Source organism: Dermacentor andersoni, chromosome 1, assembly GCF_023375885.2.
Source record: "Dermacentor andersoni chromosome 1, qqDerAnde1_hic_scaffold, whole genome shotgun sequence".
NCBI classification, from domain to species: domain Eukaryota; kingdom Metazoa; phylum Arthropoda; class Arachnida; order Ixodida; family Ixodidae; genus Dermacentor; species Dermacentor andersoni.
Genome location: NC_092814.1, coordinates 299017459 through 299042191, shown reverse-complemented (window position 1 = coordinate 299042191; position 24733 = coordinate 299017459). Strand labels below are relative to the sequence as shown.

The 24733-nt window shown below is 44.6% G+C and overlaps 1 protein-coding gene across 1 annotated transcript in view; it reads left to right on the top strand.

Moving 5' to 3' along the window:
* The window catches only part of LOC126547699 (nose resistant to fluoxetine protein 6-like), a 34774-nt gene extending 26357 nt beyond the window's left edge, over nucleotides 1–8417 (top strand). Inside the window, exons 9-10 of the mRNA XM_050195652.2 lie at nucleotides 3850–3992; nucleotides 8019–8417. Of these exons, the coding sequence (XP_050051609.2) occupies nucleotides 3850–3992; nucleotides 8019–8324 (449 nt within the window). The 3' untranslated portion in view covers nucleotides 8325–8417. The remainder of the gene's footprint in view (nucleotides 1–3849; nucleotides 3993–8018) is intronic.
* The last annotated feature ends 16316 nt before the right edge of the window (nucleotides 8418–24733 follow it).

Here is a 24733-nt window from a genome sequence, read left to right as displayed (position 1 = left end):
GGCGTTTAATAAGCAAATATGTTTTGCGCAAATCCGCGAGATGGAGAATATTTTATGAAATCGACAGTAGTCACTAACCAAGAGTAGACAAATGACACAGAGCAAGCACATACAGGTTTCCAAGAAATGAAGCTTCGCAGTTGAATTAGACCCTCGTTCCAAGAGGAGTTATATTGAAATTGCTCAGTATTTTATCTGAGGGACCCATACTGGTTTTTCTTTTGCACCTTTTGCCCTATTCTTGGGCGGTGGTGGCTACCTTCTCGTTCTCGAAAGTCCCTCCCGCTTGTAGATTTCCGCAGAATTTATTTGCTGATTGAACGTCCCTGCATTTCATGCTGTCGATTTATTCACCTTCACCCTGCCATCTGCTAGCAAGCTTATTCGCTCAGTTTGTAGAGCGACTGCCCCGTAGAGGATGAGGCGGCCTGTTCAATCTCCGAACTAGAATGATTTCTTAAAGCGAAGTTTTCTTCCTTCGACTTTCCCACTGCCGCAGCTGTCTGGCACACCATGTTGAGGGGGGGGGGGGGGGGGGGGGAGGAAGAATTCAGAACGTGTGCATAGACATTTTCATCGGACCAGGAGGAAAGGGTGCGCGGCGAGCCTTTCCTCCTCTCTGGCTTGTGCGATTCGGCGCGGCGCTGCTTGAAAGTATTGCTGTCGCGTGCTGCGGAACGATTTCGAGATGTTTTAGATCGCACTTCATGAAACTTACGCAATGTCCGTTCATATAAGGTCGTCGAGGAAGCGTTTCGGTGCATCGGTAACTACAGTACGCGGAAATATCTCTTGGGGGCGCAAACATGTTACGCGCATTATCAGCCGCGGTGTGTGTATGTGTTATTGTGAACTATTTTGTATAAATCGGTTTAAATTCTATGAAGCCAACCGGCGTCTGTGTCTTACCAGCATGAAATGGTAACTCTGCTCACTATCTGATCGCTTGGCGTAGGGACTAAAACATAAAACTTAAGAGGGCATGCTCGTGTACGGCCAACCAAAGGCAACCACGAAACATCTAAGTGGCAGGCGCTATCAAATATTTGTGATACACCGGCATCGTTCTCACGCATTTCAAGTCTAGTAGGCTTGGAATCACTATATGTCTACGCTAGCCTCCTGCATTAAGCTAATGGCACTGCTTAAAAAAGCGATCACTGCGGTAGGTGAAACAGCATGACACATATATAAGCTATGTGCTTAGGCATCGCCTTTTTGTCCTGTAACGCCATAATATCATGCAAGATGGAGCGCTCGCCCATGCCAGCATGCCGACTGCTCATAGATGGCGCCACTGCGTAGCAATGTGGTGGCGTCCATGAAAAAATCGGTCTATACATGACAGGAGTGCGGCAGAGAGGAAAAGCGACACTAGAACCTCCTTTGGGCTTTTGCACCTCGTCGAATGTGCACAATGGCCTCTAGAGCTCCCTAGACGTCGCCAAATTAGCCTCTTGACAGCTGTAATCATGCGTGACCCCCCGAAAAAACATTGCAGAAACGGCAGCGCCTATTTTTCTACTAACGTACAACAGTTCAGAGGGAAGCTAGATAGCATGGTTGAGAGGAGGGGAAGATGAGGCAGAAAATGAGTAGAACCGACGCAGTCGCGAAACGAGCGAATAACAATCTCGCCACTGTTCGCTCCCAGTTGCGATAAATGGGTGGGAGGGAGGGAAAAGGTGACGCGAGAAGGCAAGGAAGCGCTACTACAATGGTTGGGGACAAACTGCATAAACTTAAGTTCAAGGCACGGTAGTTTTCTGCTATTTCTGAAAAAGAGACAGTATGCAAATTTTTCAAACGGACAACCACGCAGGGCGTGCAGACGCAGAGCCACATTAAACTGCAGCGTAGGGTCTAGTCGATACTACGGAAGCGGTCACACGTCAAATCACCATTTCTGTGTCCGCCACGGTGGTTTTGCGGCTATCGCATTGCTCGATGTAGCGGGTTTGATCCCAACCGTGGCAGCCGTATTTTGACGGGGGCGAAATAAAAAACGCTCGTGTAGATTTAAGGACATGTTAAGTAACACCATGGTGTCAAAATTATTCTGTAGTCAACCACTACGGCGTGCCTCATCATCCGATTGTGGTTTTGGCAAGCACAGCCCCATAATTCAATTACAGTTTTTTTTTAATTATGGGGTTTTACGTGCCAAAACCACCTTCTGATTATGACGCTCGCCGTAGTGGAGGACTCCGGAAATGTGGACCACCTGGGGTTCATTAACGTGCACCTAAATCTATGTACACGGGTGTTTTCGCCCCCATCGAAATGTGGCTGCCATGGCCGTGATTCGATGCCGCGACCTCGTGCTCAGCAGCCCAACACCATAGCCACTGAGCATCCAGGGCGGGTTCAAGTAGAGTTAAATACGTCTACAACGATGCGATGTGCCATGTGAGGCAATGAATATGTTCTACCCTGTCAGAAATTATGAAGTATCGCGCACAACGCCTACAGCAAACACCTTCCCTGTGTGTTCCTACTATGCACACAGCAGTGGTGCACGCAAGGTGACGTTTAACATCAGCTCACCACTCTCCTGTCGGACTAACCGTTGAAGAAATTAGCCATTCGCCGTCGAAATCACCGCTAATTATCATCAATCGAAGCAAACAGCACACAAAGCTTCACTTACATTGATTCGCACAGTGCGTGGTATCCGCAATTTTTCCTTCAGCTACGAATTCTTCATTGTGAGAAACCGGTATGGGGAGTTTTCATGGGAATATTTTGCGGCACTCGCAGGCAGGCCACTGTCTTACTTTTCATTAGCGACGTTCAAATTCTTGGGGCCAGGTTGTGCTCGTGTACTTGGAAATTTAATGCGCAACTTTTCCTTCAGAGATTTGATGCTAGATACTGCATGAAAAGACCTGTTGCTGGGCCCTGTGGGGCAGCTCCTGTGCTTGGCTTTAACATGCTGAAAACAACGCTCCTAATATCCGTGCAGGAGAGGGAACTAAGTTGTGAATAAATAAGCCGACTTAGATTGGCAAAATAGAAAGGTCTGTTGAACTGGAAAATGTGAACTCCTCCTGCCGGAATCCCGGCTAAAACAAAAGGCAGTTGCACATCATGATGAATTAACATTTCAAGACTCTACATTCAACCTTGTATGGCCTGCTATTTCATATACAGGAAATATCAGGCTGTTTCGTGACCTCCTGCTATATGCTTTAACGTATTCAACATAATATTATTTTTTCAATATAACCTCTACCCCCCCCCCCCCCCCGGCTCCTTGTCCTCAGCCCTACTTTGATGAAAGCACATATATGCTAATTACTACTAGACTGTGCGGATATATTTTTGTAGTGGTCGTCGTTCGAATTGTTGTAGCGAAATCTTTTAACTGATTGACCGTGACGTGAAAGGTGCACGGACTACATATATTTTTACGGTATAATCATGGTAAAAGGACATCGAATGTAAGTGAAAACGACTGTCGAGGAACGCCGGTGTAATGCTGAGCACCACTTTCTCTAAGGGACCATAATTTTGTATACTTTTATTGGCACGACTCCACATTCTACAATTTCGAGTGTGTGTATGCGAAAAGGGTTCCTCTTACTCGGACACTCTAATATGTTTGCTTGCTTCTGTTGTATGCACCCTCCCATACGTTGCACATCTCGGCTACGAGTCGCTTAGGTTCCCAAAAACAAGATTGAGGAATTGTATTCTAGGACAAGTTTACCACAACACAAATGCTTTCGCAGATTCGGCTAATCGCTACATATCTAAAGTGCAGCAAGTGAATTTAAATTATCACACCAGCCACTTCAATGCGGAACCTTAACAGTTTCGCCACTTTCTTCTTTTCTGCACTTACAGGATTCCTGTGCAAGTTCCTGGCATGGAATGCGTTTGTTCCCCTCAGCAGATTGGCCTTCGGCGTCTACCTCATTCATGTGCCATTTATCCAACTTTTGTTGCACATATCTCGAGAGAGAATCTTATTCTTTCACTTCATCGTGGTGAGTTTGCGTTTCTACATATAGCGACAAGTGTCACTTACTTTGAACTTCCTTTCACGTCGATACGACGTACGGATGACAGGCATGCAGACAAAAAGGAAACGCTAGTTTGACATAACTAGGTCTGTGTTCGCTATCGGCAAGTGACAATACGTTATTTCATACAACTGAATGTCATGAAAAAAATATAATATAAAGAAACCTATGCATTAAAAGAGATTGCGGGTCAGAAACCATAGTTCTTCATTTCGAGAAAGCACTGATGACATAACTATGCAGGTTACATAAAAATACCACGTATTTCTACAATAAAGTTCAAGGCACGGTTTCAGAATAAATTTCAGAAATAATTTTTTTCTGAATAACATTAGTGTACATCAAGATTCGCGCCCTAATCACCAACACGATAACGAAGTAGTAGAATTTCCCGAAATATTTTTCAATAGTGACTCTACGGGGCATATTGCAATTGCAGACTTGAAATCAGCCAGTATTCAAAGCATAACCTTATGCCAAAAACTGTATCTTGGACTACTTTTCAGAAATACGGACTCAAAATAGGCCGTGAAATGCATTGCTGTTCTGCCGCAAGACACAGAGTTTCTAGTAATGCTTTGAATTCTGTATCAGTGGCATTTGCTTTAAAGAAGAAAAATTTAAGGGACACCTTTTTTTTTAGCTTACTCCTGCTTTCTTTGTTCATATTTGGTTCCGGATTGTTGACTATAGCACTTGGCACTGCTACTTGGTTGGTCTGTCAACAAGAAAAAAGCACGAAGTTGCCTTAGTATGCACCCTGTAGCGAGTAATAAGCAAAACATGATGTCTATTACGTTACCTGGCCGCTTCCAGCGTTTGCAGTGTTATAAAGCATGCCCTTCAAGATTGGTTTCTGGGAATCATTGGGAGTTGGCGATCTGGACACCTAGAGTGATGCAGACGAAGACTAATTGGCGGTTGTTTTTGTGGACAACCCAGGTAACTAAATATGCCAAGCGTTATATAGGAGGATCCGAGGGATAAACTGTGATCTTGCTGTGAAAGTGCTAATTTTTTGCAACGTTAAGAAAAAACTGAGGTCACTGTAGAACTACCGTAAAGCCATTATAAAAAAAAAGCTAATTAGTAAAATATTGATAATTGTATTGGAATGTTACAGTGAATTGAATCGAAGGCGCATATTTGGGAGAAATGGGCTGCAAATAGCGAATCCAATATTCTCGTTTCTAATTAAAGTGAAATATGCAATATTTGCGTAAGGCGCGTCCTACAGAAAGAGGCACGTTGCAATTCTTTAACACACGCATGTAACGACGTTCGCAGCGGCATTTCTGGTCAACTGCACGGGCTTTTAAGTAAAAATAAACAGGTGCCCTAATTTACCAGGTGTCTTACGACAATGTCACTAATGATTACCAGGTAGAAGCACGACACCATACGCACGTACAGTGCCGTCTTCGTTAAAGATATGTAAGTGTGACACCACAGCACAGCGCATTGTTTTAGAGGTATGGCAGTATGGTGAGGAGGATTAAGTAATTTTTTTGCTTAACTCGAGAGGACAAATAGGCTGCCTCATGCGAGCCATTATGACTAGTAATCACTGAGAAGTAGTTTGCCGCGTGCGTTCGCTCACGGACTGGTCACTGCTCAACGACCGCGGCTTTCCTGCAGCAGAATCTGTAGGAACGATCCTTGCTTGCATCGAGCTCTCTCCCTCGAGACTACAAAAAGTGTTCTTATCCCTTATAATCGAACAGAAATGAATATTCGACAATTTCAAATAGCGAGCTCTTGAATTGAGTACAAATCGAAGGACTATTCCATTCATATTCATTAAAAGAAGCATCATCAGTAAAAGTTATTTTGTATAGAATTCTAGAGCTTTCTAATCTGAGACATCTGTCGTCGAAAAACTGAACAGGGCGATTGTCCAGTCCACAGAAACGATACCATGCGCGCGCCAAACGGAGAGCTAAGAGCGAACAGCGTTCTTTTGCCACAAGAAACGTGTTGCTGTGTCACTCCCGTATTCTCATATTATCCTCGACGCTAAGCTCAGCTGTTCCTTCACTCAGCCCAGTTGAGCACAGCGCCGCTTCTCGACTGAAAAAGAAAATACGCTTTTCAAGAATTGCTCTCGGGCGAGCAGCAGTGAAGTGCAGTGACCACTTCTGTCGCGGGACGGTTCTGTGATTCACTTTCTTTAGTGCTGAGTGAAGGAACGTTATGGAATAGGCAGGTTAAAACTTGTTCTGTTACTCCAAACGAGGTGGGAAATAAATAAAAATGTAGGTGTATAAATGAACAGAGCAACTTATATCACTAAGTTTTCCTTTTATGAAGTAGGTCACTTCACTTCCTGTGGATACAAGAACCGCTATCTAGCAGTACTCCAACAGCCTGAGCAAGCTATTGAGCAATGATGTTTGCTTAGTAATTTCACAGCGAATTCTCTTCCAAAATTATACGCAGGCTTTTAGTAGGAGGCAGTATCTTTATCACTGAAGTTAAAATTAAGAAAATCTATCAGTACTCTGGTTCTTGAGAAGTACATGTTGCTGGGCTAGTCGGTTTATATTGCTGAGTAGGCCATGAACATGATCGCTTTGGTGCAAATGAGGAAGGACGGAAGGGCGCTCCCCCCGTTCCCTTCCGTCCTGCCTTGTTTGCGCCAAGCGATCATATTTATGGTCAACTCAGCTCTGGTTGTTGTTGCTTGAATACTGAAAGGCATCTCACATCGATAATGCATGTGTGAAAGCTGCTTCCTGGCATTACCACGCAAAATTTATGATTGCTTTTCGATGACTTTTAGTAAAATCTAATAACAACAACAAAAGATACGGTGACTATTTTGTAAAATTCGGTTTTACCAGAAAGTGATCTCATTTCAGAAAAATTTGGCAGCAGAAAAAAAATGCTCTGGAAAATAGGCTGAAATCTTCTGTGATCTTAAATCAGCATAGCATGTTATCCTTATTGATTAGGCACGGAACTGTCACTCACACATAGGGGACATCATCAAGCGAAATTAGCACCCATTCCAATTACACCACTGTTCTTTGTTTGTTTGCTTCGAACAGATACTTTGAGATATCGCCTGCTTTCCATATGGGTTACCTCGAGAGATATATTAAATACTGGAAAAACCGCAATATTCAGCTGGTAATTTCTTTGACCGAATAATTCCTTAAATTTTGTTCGTTTTGTAGCGCGTGTTGCTTTGCAGAATTGTGAAGCCCGGTGTTCAATAGTCGACTTCCTATGGCAAAATTAAAAGATAACTGCACTTCTTCTTTACCCAGCTGCATACTTTTGAAATTGTCATGAGAAAACATTTACACACGTTGTCTATTCAATTGGCAATTGCTAAAATATTGACAGCAATTAACCAGTTGTAGTGAAAAATATGCGACCTTGATCATTCGTAATTCATAATTTCATAATTTTCAAAATTTTATAATTCACAATTTTCCACCATTGCGTTCTAACGGGCAGCGAGCTTCCGCACCCCAGACAAGCAAGTTTGCTGTGTACCGCATAACGATAACAGAAGGTTTTAGCTTGTTGGTAAACTTCTTCCCGGTTACGGATTACTGAAGGCGTGGAAAGCAGTAACAAAGCTGGTAGCGAGACCTTATGACGCTTTGTTCAGCTCAGTGGCTTTGACAAATGTGTTTCTCATGTGTATTCCTCTCGGAAGAACATCGCAAAAGAAATGGACGTTAGCGGTTACGTCCCTATCAACGCTTTACACCGGCATTTAAGCGTAATATCGTAAGTAAATGCAATATTAACTTTGCGGTCACACACGCAAACTCCTCCTCACAAAACCTCGCCACCAGCAGTGCAGCTGTCGTGCACCACTTCGTTAATCCGGTATTCCGCAAAAGCTAACACGTGTACGGATTAACTAAGGCTCTCTCTACTTTCCCGCGCGCAATTTCCCCAATGAAAACCCTTTCATAACGCAGTTCCGCTCACACTCATTTCCCTGTCCTTTCTGCGCATCCTTCCTTTCAGATTTCGCTCGTCTTCACCGCCCTGGTGTGGAGCTACCTCCTCAGCTACCTCTTGTTCATATTATGCGAAGCTCCGACTGCTAAGCTGGACAAGCTCGTGTTCGACCGGCGTCGCCGTAGCGAGCCCAAGCCAGCTGCCGCCTCCCCGACTGAGGTGGCGACGAACGGTATCTCCTCGGGAAAGCCTGCTGACATCCCGTGTGTCAATGATGCCTACAGAGCGTTGGAAGCGCAGAGAAGCAATGACACCGCCGATCGCACCAGTTTCTTTCGCGGAAACGGTCACTCAGTCAGTTATCAGCTGTAGATTTTTTACCATATTCTCGCCATCAACATCATCAGCATTTCACTCACACAAGTACTGCTCTACTGTAAATAAAAAAGCTGTCTTTCTCTCTTCCTCAATAAGCTCTGATTTTTCTTTTCGTAAGGAGCGAAGGAAAGTGCCGAGAAATTCGCAGGGTGCGGTAAAAAAATGGATGCCTCCCGAAGCGTGCCACGTCTACCATCATATTCCCATCTTCTATGTGGCCGAGTTTAGAATGGTCTGCGGAATATGAACTTCAAAAGCCGCTTTAGGCCTTAATGTGCAAATGTGATATCAACATTGAACAAAGGGTTGCTCCTCATTTCGCGGTGCCTGTCAGGCCTCTGTACTTTGCCATTGCGGTTATCAAGCTTCTCGTGTGCCCACGGAGAAGCCCAGTACGTTTCCATTCTACTGTAGTTAACAGCCGCCATTGTCTACTTAGGTTTCATAAAGAATTCACTGATCATTTTACGCTCACTAACGACACATTCATGCAACTACAACTCTTACCGCGTCTTAGCTACTTGAATTCGTCGATTGTGTTTACTAACATTTATTCCTTTCTGGTTCCTTGAAGGATACACGAACTGATCACTGCAACAGGTACAAGAATGCTTTTGAAATCAAGTCCTTCATAGCCGAATAAGGACGGATTTCGCGTATATGGGTATCTTGTAACCACTTCTAGAAAGAAACGGTTGGTTAGGATGACTAGTAGCTTTCGTATAACCATTAGAATGGTATTAAGTGATACCTTTCCATGACAATAACACACAGTAATTCTCAGAAACTAAGAATATAATACGAAAGACTGGTGTAAGTAGCCGTAAATGTATGGTGGGATGTAAGTCTCTGTGCCGCTGTCGCTCTCTGCCGTGCCACGGCCAGGTGCCATCAAACTTACCTGCCACGTCCTCCTCTCGAGTGCCTGAGTTTGACAGCACAGAGTTAATATAAAGAACTCTGGAGGAAAAGCTCCCGACAGCGTCCATGCATTAAAATTGGTAACCACAAAGGCGCCGCCGCGTTGCTAGGCTGTGCAGGGACGCACGCGCAGCAGACGAGATGCGATTCACGCGAGACGCCATCCCGCTTGCCGTCTCCTATGCGCTCGACGAACGCGCGATTATCTCGGCAGACGCAAGAGGAAACTAGCCCGAGTTGTGTTCGCTGTTACAGTCTGTCTTGTTCTTAAAGACTGCCATTTCCAGCCTCTTTCTTCCTGCAATGACAATTTCTTTTTGTGCGTGGGGTTTCACCTATTAAGTGCCAGCCAGCAGCGCAAGCGTGATTCTTAATAACTTACCCTATTCGGTTCAACATACGAGAGCCAGCACACACCATAGTGTGCTGCTACTGCCTTTCGGCAGGATATTCATGGGCAAAGAAATTTGCTTACTTTGCATTTTGATTAGAAAACTTTGCTCAGCAATAGATACAACACACAAAACGATATTAGGGCTGGATACGTTGTCTCTACAATAAAAAGTGCGAATTGTATTGGCGCATTAGTTGAAAACAAAGCTTCTTACAATTCATGAATAGCAAAGTCATTTTATATTTATTTGCTTGTAGCAATGTGGTAAAATGAAATCGTTTATCGCTAGAATTATTTTTGGTTAATTATTTGTAATTACAGTGACGTTTCACTTCGTGCACCCGGGTTACACCCAAGCGAATGGGTGGTGTTCCGGAGTTTCTAAGCTATGCCGTCTTGCCTGACGCACACGCATTGTTGCGAGCCACCTAGCACGTTCTTCAGGAGTCTCCTGGGCACGCCTAGCCCGTGCCTTTTGCCGACCTTGTTCGGCTCGTGCCCGGCGCTTGCCGATGGCTTCGGGGTCGGTCGGCTCGCGCTCACCCTGCAACCGCTTTTGTTGCTGCCCCGTCCTTCTCGTTCGGCGCTCGGCCTCTCGATCGCCAGGTGAACCCGGCACATCGCTAGCAAAGTATATGTGAACTGGTAGCGAAGCTTCCATAGAGGCGCACATGTCAAGAAAATTGCAGCTCGTTGCAACCGTAGCCATTTACGTATCGGGAGGGACAATTAACCGCCTGCAAAAAAAAAAAAAAAGTGACGTAACAACCGGAAATGGCAGTGACGTCAAGATCTTATGCTGCTTGTTGCGAATGTTTGAATTTCTTTAGCGGGCGGCGTTTCAACCGTTCCGCCAGCAGTTATTTTTCTTTCGAGACACAGGCGAGCTTGGGACACACCTCAGCTGAAGCGCCAACGTGTCGTTAAACTATAGGAGTGGCGTATGGCTTAATGTGATTATAATTAGCTTGTTATTGACAGCAATTGCTCCACTAGGTTCCTTAGGAAGGTGAGCGAATAGGATGGAAATAAATTACAGTGCCACAGAGGTTTCAAAAGCAGCTTCACTTTTATTCGTCTAGAATAATGCAACCAATATAAGTGATCAAACAAAACATGTTTCAATGGATTAAAAATACTAAGCCAGCACGCAGTCATAATGTATAGCAAGATATCCGAAACCTTTTCACAGAATGATTTGCAATCCCGCGCAACACCATACATTCATATCCAATACTTACTAGACAATATTGCCCCACATTATCATTTAGAAAACATTCGGCTCACTAATTTTGTTGCCCTTCGGACACTCAGAGCCTGCGTTATCGAGAGCGAACGAGCATAGCGCGACGTTTCTTCCGGGAGCGTTCCGCCTTTGTCGTCACGACGAGACACAGCGCGTTGGATGCCACAGCGTAAACTTGCACGATAACAAAAAGCATGGAGTCACACCTTTCGCCAATGAATGCTGTGCGCTAGGTCACGCAAAATTTGAAGTGCTCGCCACACGTTGAACAAACACGCAAGGAAATAAAAAAAAAGAGTCGCATGACACCGCAGCGTTCAAGTGAGCGACGCTATTCCGCGCGACATAAGAGCTGGTCTGCACTGTCTTGAAAACTCTTGCGCCAGAATACCGGATTGGTAGGCATCACCAGGAACAAAACATTAAATTGCGATATATAAAAAAGTAACCTTTGTTGTTTTAGTACCATATCAAGCTTTTCTGGACACGTACCAACTATCGCCCTAAGCGGCCCCGGCACGAAGCTAGCGCATTTTCAATGGAAAGCGCACGCTTTTCGCGAATAACAAAAGCTGCATGTCGATTATTGAAAAACCAGGTAACAGACATGTTCTGGAAGACAATCCACACGAGCCTAATGCAGTGATCACGCTGTGACAAGTAAGAATTTAGTTCCCAGAGCGGTTAAAGGTTCAGCAATGGAATGCGTTGGAAACGACGAAAATTTGTACATGATTTTCGAGACAAAAGCGGTAGCTGTGATAAAACTACGGCCCCTATCGTTAAAACCGATGCAGCGTACGTAGTCCGGAGACTGAGCTTTCGATTTATGCCTATCTCGACTCTCTACACATGGCGTAACACTGTTCGCAGAAGCAATTTTTTAAACACAGTCGTGCAAGTTCACGTAGTATCTATAAAAACCCGAGCGTATCACTTCCAAAAACGTTAGAAGCCGTGGCCGAGTCGTTTGATCGCTCGTGCGATTAAACGACTCGGCCACGGCTTCTAAGGTAAATGTACCTGGTAAATGTACTGGTAAATGTACCTGGTAAATGTACCTGGTAGCGAAGCTTCCATAGGAGCCCATACGTCAAAACATGGCGGTCCATCGGCGGTCCATGGGGCTTAGCGCCATCTGTATGTGGTGGGAAGACTTCCGGCGGAAGAAAAAATAATGTGACGCCATGTCCGTTAAACGCAGAAGTGACGTCATTTTGTTTTCGAAGGCGCGAAATTTGTTTTGTTGTTGTTCCTTTGGAGCTATATATTCAAATGCCCCGCCATTCGATTTGATGGGCGTTTCGAGCTTTCAGCGTGGAAAGCGATGCAGGAAAAGGCCAGCCGTACGGTTGTCGAAATCGCATCCCTGCACAGAACATACTTTCTTTGGAGGCCGACGAAATCTTTAGGTGTAGAGTGCTGATCCTATTGTTGGATGCCAAGCCCGTCGGCCAGCGCAGTCGCACGAAAACAACTACACAATTATCTGGCGGTCGTAACTCACTACTTTTGACTGAACAGATTAAAAAGCGATGAAGCTACCCGCGTCACCAAATTCAGACAAACTTCGACAAGCAAGAAAGCACCAACTGTGAGGGGGGCGTATTTAAACAGGTGAACTTTACGAGTGCGCCTTTCTGCCCATTTCAAGACGTGCATTGCATTGCGAGTGATAGTGGCGTCAACGCCCCCTGTAGCGATGGGCGCCGAAAAGAAATGCATTTATTAAGAATAATAAAATTAACCTTGTACTTCCTTAACTCGTCACGAATATATAAAATTGACTAGAAATTTTATTTTCGTTGAATGAATCTAACTGTGTCTCGTTTGAATTAAAAAACGCGTTTTTCTTTCTGAATGTTTGTTCCCTCCAAACATAGTCGCGCTTCAATCGCTGCTCCCATAACCCCCCATGCTGATGTCGGTGACAATCTGTACTGAACCGCTTTTCGCCTGAAGCTTCGCGACCTATTTCAATCGACCTTGTTCTGGACATTGTACCGTCACTATGCTGTGGAACTTCACGGCAATGCGGATGCGTAACTGAATGGGCAAAATTTTAAACAATTTTATTTCTTTATAATAGCTGAGTATCAAGAAGTTTCAACTGTCTGTGCCAAGGGGGTAACCCTTTGTAACAACACATGCATTTATGAGACTTAGTCGGAACATTGGTGGTGCGTTAAAGCAATGTTTTGGTCAGGGATGGGCGGTTATGTCACACGACAGGAGCAAATGGTTTTCGACACTCTCAGCAGAGGGCACCTTGATTTGAAGAAGCGCGAAATTTAAACCCTAAAGCGATTTATTACAGCTGGAGTATTGAACGTAATTGCAGAGCGAGTGTCATTCAGTCTGTTTGCACGCGCACGTTTTGTGAGGCAACAGGGAAGGAAAGGGAGTGTATGAGGGCATGAATGCCTTGAAGCGTGCGTGCGTGTCTATTTGCGTTTGCGTGTGCGCGCGTGTTTTTGCCTGAGTATTTGAATATGCATGCGCACGAGTACGAGTATGCACGTGCGAGCATACGCGTGTTTGTGTGTGCGTGCAGTTCCGTGTGCGTGTGTGTATACATGCGTGGGCGCGTGTACATGTGAATTCGGGCGAGCATTTGTCGGATCTCTCTCTCTCTCTCTGTGTGCGTGTACGCGTGTGCGTGTTTGTGAGCGAGTGAGCGAGCTAGCGAGCATTTCCCCGCTTACACCTACTCTTGCGGATGGATGGGATATAGAGTTTATTTAAACCCATATTTAAATGTACGAGGCAAGAACGAATGACATTGCATTTATAGGATTATCTCTTTCTAAAAGCGAAATCAATGCAAAAAAATAGAAAACGCAGTTCTCTTCTACTCTGTGAAGAACTATGACCAGCGAAGCTGTGTATGTGGGCCCCTTAATAGGTAACTGCACCTGCGACGCGTGTCGGCCCGGTATTGCACTATCTTCGGGGACGGCCCACGTATGGGGAGTGCTTGACGCCTGCGTCACCTCCGCCGCGGGTGGGGCCGGCATTGCACCATCTTCACGATTTTGTTCTACACGCGGGCACGACAGTGGGTAAAGTCACCCTTAAGAGAAACTTTTAGCTCGGGTGCTCCTATCTAAATACACGTGAAAGGAGAATTTGTTTTTCTCGCCAACCACTGTAGCCAATTTTACGAGGTTTGTTGCATTTAAAAGAAAATCTTAAAATCTAGTGACTGTTGTTGTCGAATAATTTATTTACGTCACCATTTTTATTAATAAATGGCAGAAATTGCAAAGTTTGAGAAAACAAAACTATCATGTTTACATTTCTGTCTTTCGGTAATGGAAAATGACATCACAATTCTGTGCATTGCATCTAACAGTACATCTAAAGCGGCCAAAATTGATGTATTAAACATGAATCCGAAAGAATGCTAGTAATATAGAAATACAGCTTTTGCAGTACCCTTCTGCACAACGTAACGAATTTTTCAGCTTTGAATGCTATAATAAATGCCGTTTACAGAACCGCGATATGTGTTCTTGATGCAGAGCTATTAATTTGTAAACTTCGTGCTTCTATTTTTTTTCGCGCTTTAGAATTCTTGAGAATTATTTCAACAAAATTCAGGCACTAACTTGATATTCCACGGCCAACTGTTATTAGAATTTACCGTTCTCTATCCAATGCAACAAATTTCATTAAAATCGGTCCATGGGTTATCTCAGGAAAGCGTTTCTGCGTTGTACATGTATTTGAATAGGCCGCGTCGGAGTTGAGCCCGCTTAGCTGTAAAAAACAAAAAGAAAAAAAAAACACCTCAGCCGTCAATATCGCAGCCCCAGATTTCGTGACGATGACAGTGTCACCATCGGCACGGCTCTGTGAGCAGCTACTAAGGTGTTCACTTTCGTTATCTTCCTTCCCTCGGCGGCAGAGCATTGTCTTGATGCCAGCGACGCGCTAAATCGGCACCATCATTGCGTCATGCGTCGCTTCTGCGACCAAGCATGGCTTTCGGCGCCACACGCACGCTGCTATATTGACATTAAACTTTAAATTCCTAGCCTACGAAAAAACAGCGTGAGTAAAAATTGAAAGCGGACTGGCCGCAAGAAACATGCTCACGGGACCATACTATTGATGACAGCATCATAAAATGATAGGTGCGGTGAGGTTAACTTTACAGGTTTGCAAGGATTGACTGACGCGCTAGTTGATTCATTATCACAAAAAGAACATGGCCTCAAGTTCTTAGCGCAGTGTGTGTGGGGTTCCTTCGTTGTGTCCAATCTGAAAGCGCTCTTCTTTAAGTGAATTTACAGACAGAATTGCGTCAGTTACGCTTTCCAAGAGCGTTTACGTGGACAATTTTTGTTCGCATGGCTGTTACAGCAGCATGCTTATCCAAAATTTCTTCGCTCGGCTCGATAATCTCGAGGACGGGCTCCAAACTGCTCACTTTCTTTAGCCACGTAAGATCGATTACTGAAAATTTAATTAACGTAGCTTTGTTAGTTACGCACACAACTTTTCAACTTACTCCGCATCCAGAGGTTACCAATCTGAACACTCGAAGGATGAAATGACGTCCCCAATGCTTGTATTGATTTAATAGTTTTGTTTGTTGCAGTTAAAAGCAGCCAGCATATTGATGGTGCTGTAGTCTTCTTATAAAGCAAGTGTGAGACCTTGGACAGGTCTTCTTGGCGTAAATCAACTTCATGAGCTTAAGCACATGTGCTAAACCGTGCACATCTGCCTTCATAACAGATTCTCTTACATTTTACATAAGGCATCTCAGCACTACGGTATGTCACACAAGGTGTGCGAGTACATTGTGCGCGCTCCCGATTATATTTCTGAGCATTGGTGGCATCAGGCTCGGTTTCCTGGCATCATCAGGAGTAAAAACAGCTTCCTGGGGGAAAGCATTGGGTACATTTTCAGTACTTTGTAACATATAGATCAGCACGGATATGTACGTTAGAACGAAAAGTACTGATATATTAACATGAGGATTTGGCTGGATGTATTTTAGCTGTCTAATGCTAAGATCTAAAGAAAAAATACTGTGATTTTGGGACAATTAATGCTGACATGAAATATGAGCTCCGACACAGTACCGGTGGTGGAACTGGCCTCTGGACTACAGGGCTGCATTGAACCATGATATGCTGGTTTCATAAATACCAATACCTGGAAAGTGTTTAGTTCTTTAATTTTTGGTATGTCGGTGCCACTGTGCCCTTTGGGGCCCTTTTACCACGAGCACTTTGTTTCAGCTAATATTCAAAGCAACTGTACACCATTTCTTTTTAGGGGGTGGGTGAGCTTTCTTTAGAGTCTGACCACTGTTTCAAAGTTATGGGTTAGCTCAAAACCCTCCGGCATGTGTTTCTAATATCCAGTATGTTGTCACGGATTCAATAGCGAAAGAGCGTTATCTTATCAGATTGCGCGCCTGAAGCGAATACTGGCGTACATTCTCTATCACATTTGAAGACCCGAGATTGCGCTGCAATGTACGAGCATTCCAATATGATGAACCGACGCCTTGATCTGTAGATCAGATACAGAGGAAGCACTACTTTGCGCACAGCCATCGTTGAGCTTTGAGTGTTTTCTATTCCAGCGCAAGCTCACCTTATTATGAGTTATATTCGTAACCCGCTCTTTTAGAACTGCCTCGTTCTTCACATCACTGCAACTTGGCCGGATAGCCGTGCTACATCTTCATTGAGTGAATACTAGGAAACTGACTAGGACTTTTGTTGCGCGTCCGTTTACGCATTTACTGCAGCAATTGATTTTTCATAGCTTTCTTTTTAATTTAGGATGCTGTAAAATACAGCAACCTCATATTAACAGGAGATCTTAATAATACAGAAAATTTAAATGCTTATTAGTCGGATTTCACCTCATGGTAAGGAAATTGAATAAATATATCCTTATGATAATTAAAAGCCTATCCGGTTGACAACGTTTCAGCTGAGTTCCCCCTTTGCAAGCTGATACCGACTTGAAGGTGGTTCGTATCGTGAGCCCTTGACATATGTCCAACCGTCAAATAAAGGGTTATTCCCAATGTTTCATTTCAGGAAGGTATGTTACCCTCCTGCCCTTCGCTCCGGTACGCAAACACGCATAAGACGAAAGTGCTGCGTGAAGAGCGTCGTTAGTCCAAACCCACGAGCTACCGTAACTCGGGGCGTGAAACCGGCATGGCTACAACAGAGCACTTCACAATTTTTACTGCTTATGCAGGTCGCCAGCGCTTCTTCTACGTGACAATGTGCCAGGAAAACACCGGCGTTTCTTCCAGCATTGAAAGGAGCCACTTCGCAAGGACTACGAGCGCCGATAACCCTTGAATCCGACATAGCACTTGATGACGACAGCGGGATGACACCGGCTGACGATCCGGATTTCGGCGCATGTGCGACTCTTGCCAACAACCATTTGAGTGATTACCGGCTTGACGGTATCAGTCTGCTTCATAAAGCAGCTCTCTTCAGTGAATCGACGGGGCGTGAAACCGACATGGCTGCAACAGTGCACTTCACGATGTTTTTACTGCTGATGCAGGTTAGCAATATGGAATCCTCTTATTTTTCTTTCGTTGTTTAATTTGCCGGTTTCACCCCAAAAATTGTTTCACTGTGCTCTGTCGCACTCATGTACGCAACACAGTCCAAGGAAACAGTTTCGGCTGTTTCGCCGCTTCTCGTTTTATCTGCTGCTTTTGATATTATGGGGCGACGTTGAACTGAATCCCGCACCTTCAACTGAGGCGACCTTGCAGCAGCTCTTGGCAGGCCAGAACACGATTAAGGAGAATCTAAACACTATTGAATCTGTAGAGGCTGCAAACAGGCTCGCTATAGACGAACTAGGTGGTCGTACCAAATCTCTTGAAGCAAAGTTAACCAACCTTGACGAAATAAAATCGTCCGTGACAGAGCGCGCCCAACAGTACGAGACTCAGGGTCGAGCTTTGAGGTCCTTAACGTCAAACGTTGACGACCTTGAGATCCGTATTAGAAGGTGCAATCTAATTTTTCATGGCATACCCGACCAACAGGCTAACAAGACAAATGTCGACTCTCAGAAACAGGTCTTGGATATATGTTCTTCGAAGTTGGGAATTTTCACTGTTGAAATAGAAAGGGCTCACCGGTTAGGACACTTTCACGCTGGGAAGAGTAGACCCATTATTGCGAAATTTGCCTTTTTTAAAAAAAACCAGCGCGTGCTAAGTAATGCAAAAAAGTTGATGGGCACTGCAACTGGTATTTCTGAAGACTTCTCGGAAGCAATACGAAAGAAAAGAAAGATCTTGTGGGACTATGCGAAGGTACATAAACAGGACGGCGTTAAGGTTACCCTTAGGTATGATTACCTACTTGTCAACGGGCAGAAGTTTGTTTGCGATGATGTAAGAATGCAGGTAACCTCACAGAGGTGACGATGACGATGCCAGTCTAGCTCTGTTAACCTTACTGTTCTTTTACTGAATTGTAGGAGTATAAAAAATAAAAAAAATGAATTTTGTGCACTCATAGATGCAGTAAAGCCTTCAGTCATTCTTGGCACAGAATCCTGGTTAGACCCAAACATTGGTATCACGAGGTATTTCCTACAGGATACAACTGCTACAGAAAGGACAGAAATTGTCATGGGGGAGGTGTATTCATTCTCATAGATAACGGCATTAGGTCTTCTCAGATTCAGGTGGATGTTGGCATAAGTGAAGCCATATTGCGCAAACTAGAACTTCCGAACCATATGATCGTTACACTATGTAGCTTTTATCGTCCGCCAAATGTATCACCAGATGTTCTCACCTGTATTCAAGGCATACTTGATTGAGAGCATACAGATACCATGGTGATTGGGGGAGACTTCAATTTGCCGGATATTAAATGGGGTTCATCGAATACTATCACAGCTACAGGAATAAGCAAACAGAAATGATGAGTATGGTGAATTTGTATGCACTGAACCAGCTAGTCCTCTCGCCAACGCGGGGAAACAATATTCTGGACTTGCTGCTAACAAATCGACCTGATCTTGTGCATTCAACACTCGTGATTCCTGGTATAAGTGACCACCAGGCTGTCGTGTCGACGATGTCACTAGACTATGTTAAAACCACAACCCATGTTAACAGAAGAGTGTAGAATTACAACAAAAGCAGATCTAGATTGTATACTCAAGCGGTAGACACCTATTTTATAGTGTTTGAAACAGAAGCCGAGTGTAGGAGTGTGGAAAAGTTGTGGTTATTGAAGCAAAAAATATTGGAACTGCGTGAGCGGTTTGTCCCAGCTTGGGTACTGACGACGCGAAGAGGTAAAAACAAACCTTGGTTTACGAAAAGGTTTCGCCAGCTCGCACAAGAAAGCAGAGAATTTATCGCACCTTTTGCAGAACACTATCAAGAGAAACAGCGGAAAAACTGAAAGAAATAACTCGAGAAGTTAACGAAACAACACCCACTGCTAAAGACAGTTATTCGAAAGCTATTCAATCACGATTAAAAGATAAACCAAAAGTATTTTGGAGACACGTGAAAAATAACGGAACAAATCAAACAAGTCGAACAAGATGAGGAATATGACTGCTCCAGAAAGAGTCCACTCAATACATCCTAATGGAATGCGAAGAGATTCACCCAGTGAGACCCGTACGTAGCGTACACCTTCCAGGAGTGCTTGGATTTCATATGGACGAAAGCATCTACTGGTATGCAGTCGAGATAAGTACGACCCGTTTAGAGTATTGGTTGATAAAGAGCAGGGAAGAAATTGGTACGACTGGATCCGTTACAGGTATATGTAGCGGTACAATGTAGATACAGAAGCTTTGAGGAAGAGAAAAGCAATTAAAGAGATGCACAGAAAAAACTACAATGAAAAGCACGTAGAGCATACCTGATTGACTCAAGCAGGCTGCGTGATTATTTGTCACCACCCCGTTTTAAAGGGGCTGTCAATAAACCACCAACATCAATCATCATTTCCTGGCCTACTGCGATTGGCTCAAACTTTAAACACGTTGCGTACAGAGCGGCCCTCTGTTAAAGGCAACGCCTGATGGTAGACCTCGCGTGATTTTTTTTTCTTCTTGCAAATGTGGTATTCCCAAGATTTGCAGCAGGTGACTTGCGATTGGTGACGCTGACACCTTTGTACTCTTAAGCAGGGGGTTTGTCTACACTTCTCTGCAGTGAAGTGGCAGAGATTCAGCCGGTACTTCCCGCCAGGATGCAAATGCTGCTTCTCCATCTTGCATTGAGTGCAACGACGTGGGCAATGTAGAACACTTCCTCTAGTCGTGCAAGCGCTTCTGTTAAGAAAGGGAGACGCTTCTGTATAGCATAAAGCGAGGGTTTGCTCACGAGGTGGTGAACAGTTTTCCCGAAAGGGACGGTGATTAGTGCGCAAGGTCTCGCGCATTCTACTGACACTTCTGCGAGACTGAGCTGATCGACTCGTGGTGACTCCTAGCCATAATACGGAAGCAGACGCTCAGGTGGAGAAATTTCTGGTCAAGTCTGCCAGGCTAACCACACCTATAAGCTATGCAGGACTAAAATAGATATGCTAGGGCTAGGCGAAAATAGATGGCCGAATCCATTGGTGAAGCCAAGATTGTGTCGAAACGTGGCCGAAAAGTGTCGTAGCCGAAGTTGAATGACTGTTTTCTAAATGTTGGCACGAAAGACAACAGCAACTTCTCAAACGGAATTTTCCAAGGACGATGACATAGCTTTGCGGCGTACCTACGCGTTTTAAATCGATGTCTCCCTTTGGCTCTTTTGTACCATAGAGGCATTTGGCGCGTTAGGCACGCCGCATAGCAAACATTTACTTATACAAAAATTATACGGATCCCACGCACTGTGGGAATCGATGTAAACGAGTCCTTCTGTGTTGCTTGCTTTGACTGACGGCGAATGTTTAATTTCTTCAGCGTCTAGTCTAGCGCGATAGTGGAGAGTTGAGGTTAAACGTTAGCTTGCGCGCCCGACTGCTGTTTGTCTGCGAAGTACACACAACACACAGCGTGTTTGCTTGAGGCGTTGTTGTGCGCCACTGTTCATAACCTTCGCGCAGGTTAGATTGTCATTGCCTCAAGCAGCACGTCCTATTGGGGCAAATATGTTAAACTTTGGCTATACGTATCAAAATCACAATCGGAATATTAGGCACGCCGTGGTGGAAGACTCCGGATTAATTTTGACCCCCATGGGGTTCTCTAACGTGCATTTAAATCTAAATACAGGAACGTTTTCGTACTTCGGCCCCGTCTAAACGTGGCTGCCGTGGTCGGGGTCGTACCTGCAACCTCAAGCAATGCCATAGCCGTAGAACTACCGCGGCGGGCACAGAAGTGTCCATTTGACGTGCGACCGCTTCCGTAGAGTGGCCTAGATGCTACGGTGTAATGCGCCTTTACGTCTGTATGCTGTCCGTCAGTTGTCCGCTTCAGAAATTTGCGTGGTGTTTATCTTTCAGAAAGAGCAGAAACGTACCTTACCGTATCTTGAACTCAAGTTTATCTAGTTTGTCCGCCACCACTGTCGTATATAGTAGCAGCGCTTTCTCGCCTTCCCACGTCTCCTTTTCAATCTCCCGTCCTCCAGCCATAGATTGGTACAGTGACCAAAGAGTGGCGAGGCTTTCATACACTCGTTTCGTGACTTCGTCGGTTCTTCTCATCCTTTGCCTCCTCTCTCTACCTCATCTCTACAATTATATGTACTTCCCCTTTGGACTGTTTCACATTTGTAGAAAGGTAAGCGCTGCCGTTTCTGCAATGCGTTTGCGGGAAGTCATGGATGACTAGCGCTGTCAAAAGGGTATTGTGGCGACGCCCAAGGACCTACAGAGGGCATTGTACACATGCGACGCGATGGAAATGTCCAAGGGAGTTTCTCGAGTCGCCTTTCCTCTCTACCACGATCCTGTCATGTATATGCGCGCTGTGAACCCCCTCCTGACGCGTCGTACAAGACAGTGACAGCAGCAGCAGCAGCAGTGGAAAGTCCAAGGAAGAGACAAAAAGCTTCGCTCTAGAAGCGAGCGCGCGATTCTTCTAGCCAACGATGAAGAAAATAGTTATGGGATTGCCGCGCTGGAAATAACGCTAGCATATGGTTTAGCGTTCCAGCGCGCTTGTGTTTATGGGACGTATTATTCCACATAATTTGCTACGACTTTTTCATCCTGTTGTACTGCGGTACATTTCTGCAAGGTCAAGCAAAGGCCGCGCTGCAACGTGATGGCATTGTGCCAGCTTTTCAGCGCGGATGTCGCCAAGCAGATCACGTCTTGCGATTTTACACGTGTTAATGCTGAAAAAAAGAAACGCTTTTCTCTTCAACGTCCACCATTGTAGTTTCTCATTCAAATTAGTTTTCACAATATAAAGATCTGGCGAGAAGTCTGTTCTTGCACTTCTTTAATGTTGAACGGGCCATTCAACGACTTTGCATGTCGGGATGTTCGCTATCGATATTCAAGCAAAATGTCTTCATAATCACTCTAACTGAGGTGTAGATAAACGTTTGCTCACAAAGAACACCTATGCGTGATTGGCTCATCTTCGGCACGCAGGATTACGTGTAGCTGTGATATTTGCGTCGTAAACACGTGAAAACTGATGAGTGAGGCTATGAACTTGGCTGGTGATGGCAAACACGTTAGATACTCAAAACTGAATGCAACAAATGTCTTGCTGCTAATAACTGAACCGAAAAATTCTAATTAAGCTCCCAATTGCTAAAGCCAAAGCAACTTTCTTCATTACAATTGATTTTGGGATTTGTAGTACCTGTGCTTTGAATTCGCGGTCGAGCTGCAAGCGCAAAACGCATTCTGTAAGTGGGTCACATTATTATAAGCTCTTCGATTATACAAAAATTCTAAAAATTAATCTGCAGAAAACTAAAGTAATGTTTAACAGTCTCGGAAGAGAACAGCAGTTTACGATAGGTAGTGAGGCACTGGAAATGGTATGGGAATAGATCTACTTAGGACAGGTAGTGACTGCGGATCCGGATCATGAGACTGAAATAATCAGAAGAATAAGAATCGGCTGGGGTGCGTTTGGCAGGCATTCTCAGATCATGAACAGCAGGTTGCCATTATCCCTCAAGAGATAAGTGTATAACAGCTGTGTCTGTCTTACCAGTTACGGGGCTGAAACCATGAGGCTTACGAAAAGGGTTCTACTGAAATTGAGAACGACGCAACGAGCTATGGAAAGAATAATGATAGGTGTAACGTTAAGGCATAAGAAAAGAGCAGATTGGGTGAGGGAACAAACGCGAGTTAATGATATCTTAGTTGAAATCAAGAAAAAGAAATGGGCATGGGCAGGACATGTAATGAGGAGGGAAGATAACCGATGGTCATTAAGGGTTACGGACTGGATTGCAAGGGAAGGGAAGCGTAGCAGAGGGCGGCAAAAAGTTAGGTGGGCGGATGAGATTAAGAAGTTTGCAGGGACAACATGGCAACAATTAGTACATGACCGGGGCAGTTGGAAAAGTATGAGAGAGGCCTTTGCCCTGCAGTGGGCGTAACCAGGCTGAGGATGATGATGGTGATGATGATTCTACATGCCACAACGTTGGCGCGTACAAAATCCTTTCATAGGTGGCGGGGGGGGGGGGGGGGTATAAATTGCGGGGTCTGTATTCTAAAACCCTATAATATTGTGCCAGCTATTCCGTCACTGCTGCGCATTATAGGCAAAACATCAATTTTTGCTTGTGTTAATAAAGCGAAGCTTTTTAAGCTCTTCAACTTTCCTACTGCTGCTGGCACTTTTCGCTCGGGGCTGCTTATATACATGGGAGGATCGCGAGAGAGGGTAAAGGCACCATCAGAAAGCATGACTTGTTTGTGATCTTATCGCTACTTGGGCTAAAGTTCGGGGCAGGCTTGGCTATTCAGGTAAGGTGGGGCGCGTTTCTGCTAGTTCAGAAAATAAACAACATGCAAGCTTGTCCAAACAGACAACTGACGCAGGATGTGCAGACCCAAAGCCGCATTGAAATACCCCAGTGTCCAGATGACAATACGCAAGTGGCCGTCCAGCAAACCAACATTTCAGCGACGAAGCCATGCGCCGTGCTAACTTTCCCGCATGGTACGAGCAATCATGCACAACTACGCCTCGAGCAACCACGTCTCGCGATGTGTTCTGTGTACTACGTAGACGAAGACAAGTGTATACGCAAGGTAAGATTTAATATCACCTCACGGCTGTCGTATGCCGTCAAGATCACTGCCAAATATTGTCAATCAGCTTAAACAGCACAGAAAGCTTTGATTACATCGATTCCTACCGAGACTAGGATATGGATGTGATATAAATACGAATATATGTAATATAAAGTTCTCGCAAGGTGTTTTGGGATCCCTGCGGTGTTACCAGTAGATATCAAAATGCCAGGGGAGTGAGCCCATGCCAACTATCCCATAAAAGCTGGCAGCTGAATGCGCTTGGGTAGGTGAAGTGTTAAAGAGGAATGTAAGCGAAAAAGTGGAAATTATGCAAATAATATGAAAACAGACTCGATTAAACTTAGTCCATAACTGCGTAGTGTAGTAAAAAACAGTAACTAAAAGCACTCAAGCTCAGAGGTTATCGACAAAATAGATGCCGGCATTTAAATCTCTCCCAACAACGCTCAGGTTAGCAAATCATATCCAGCTTTAGTGGACACGTACCAACTAGCGCCCCAAGCGGCCCCGGCACGAAGCTAGCGCGTTTTCAATGGAACGAGCGGGTTTTTCGCGAATAACAAAAGCTGCAGGTCGATTATCGAAAAACGCAGGCGACACACGTGTT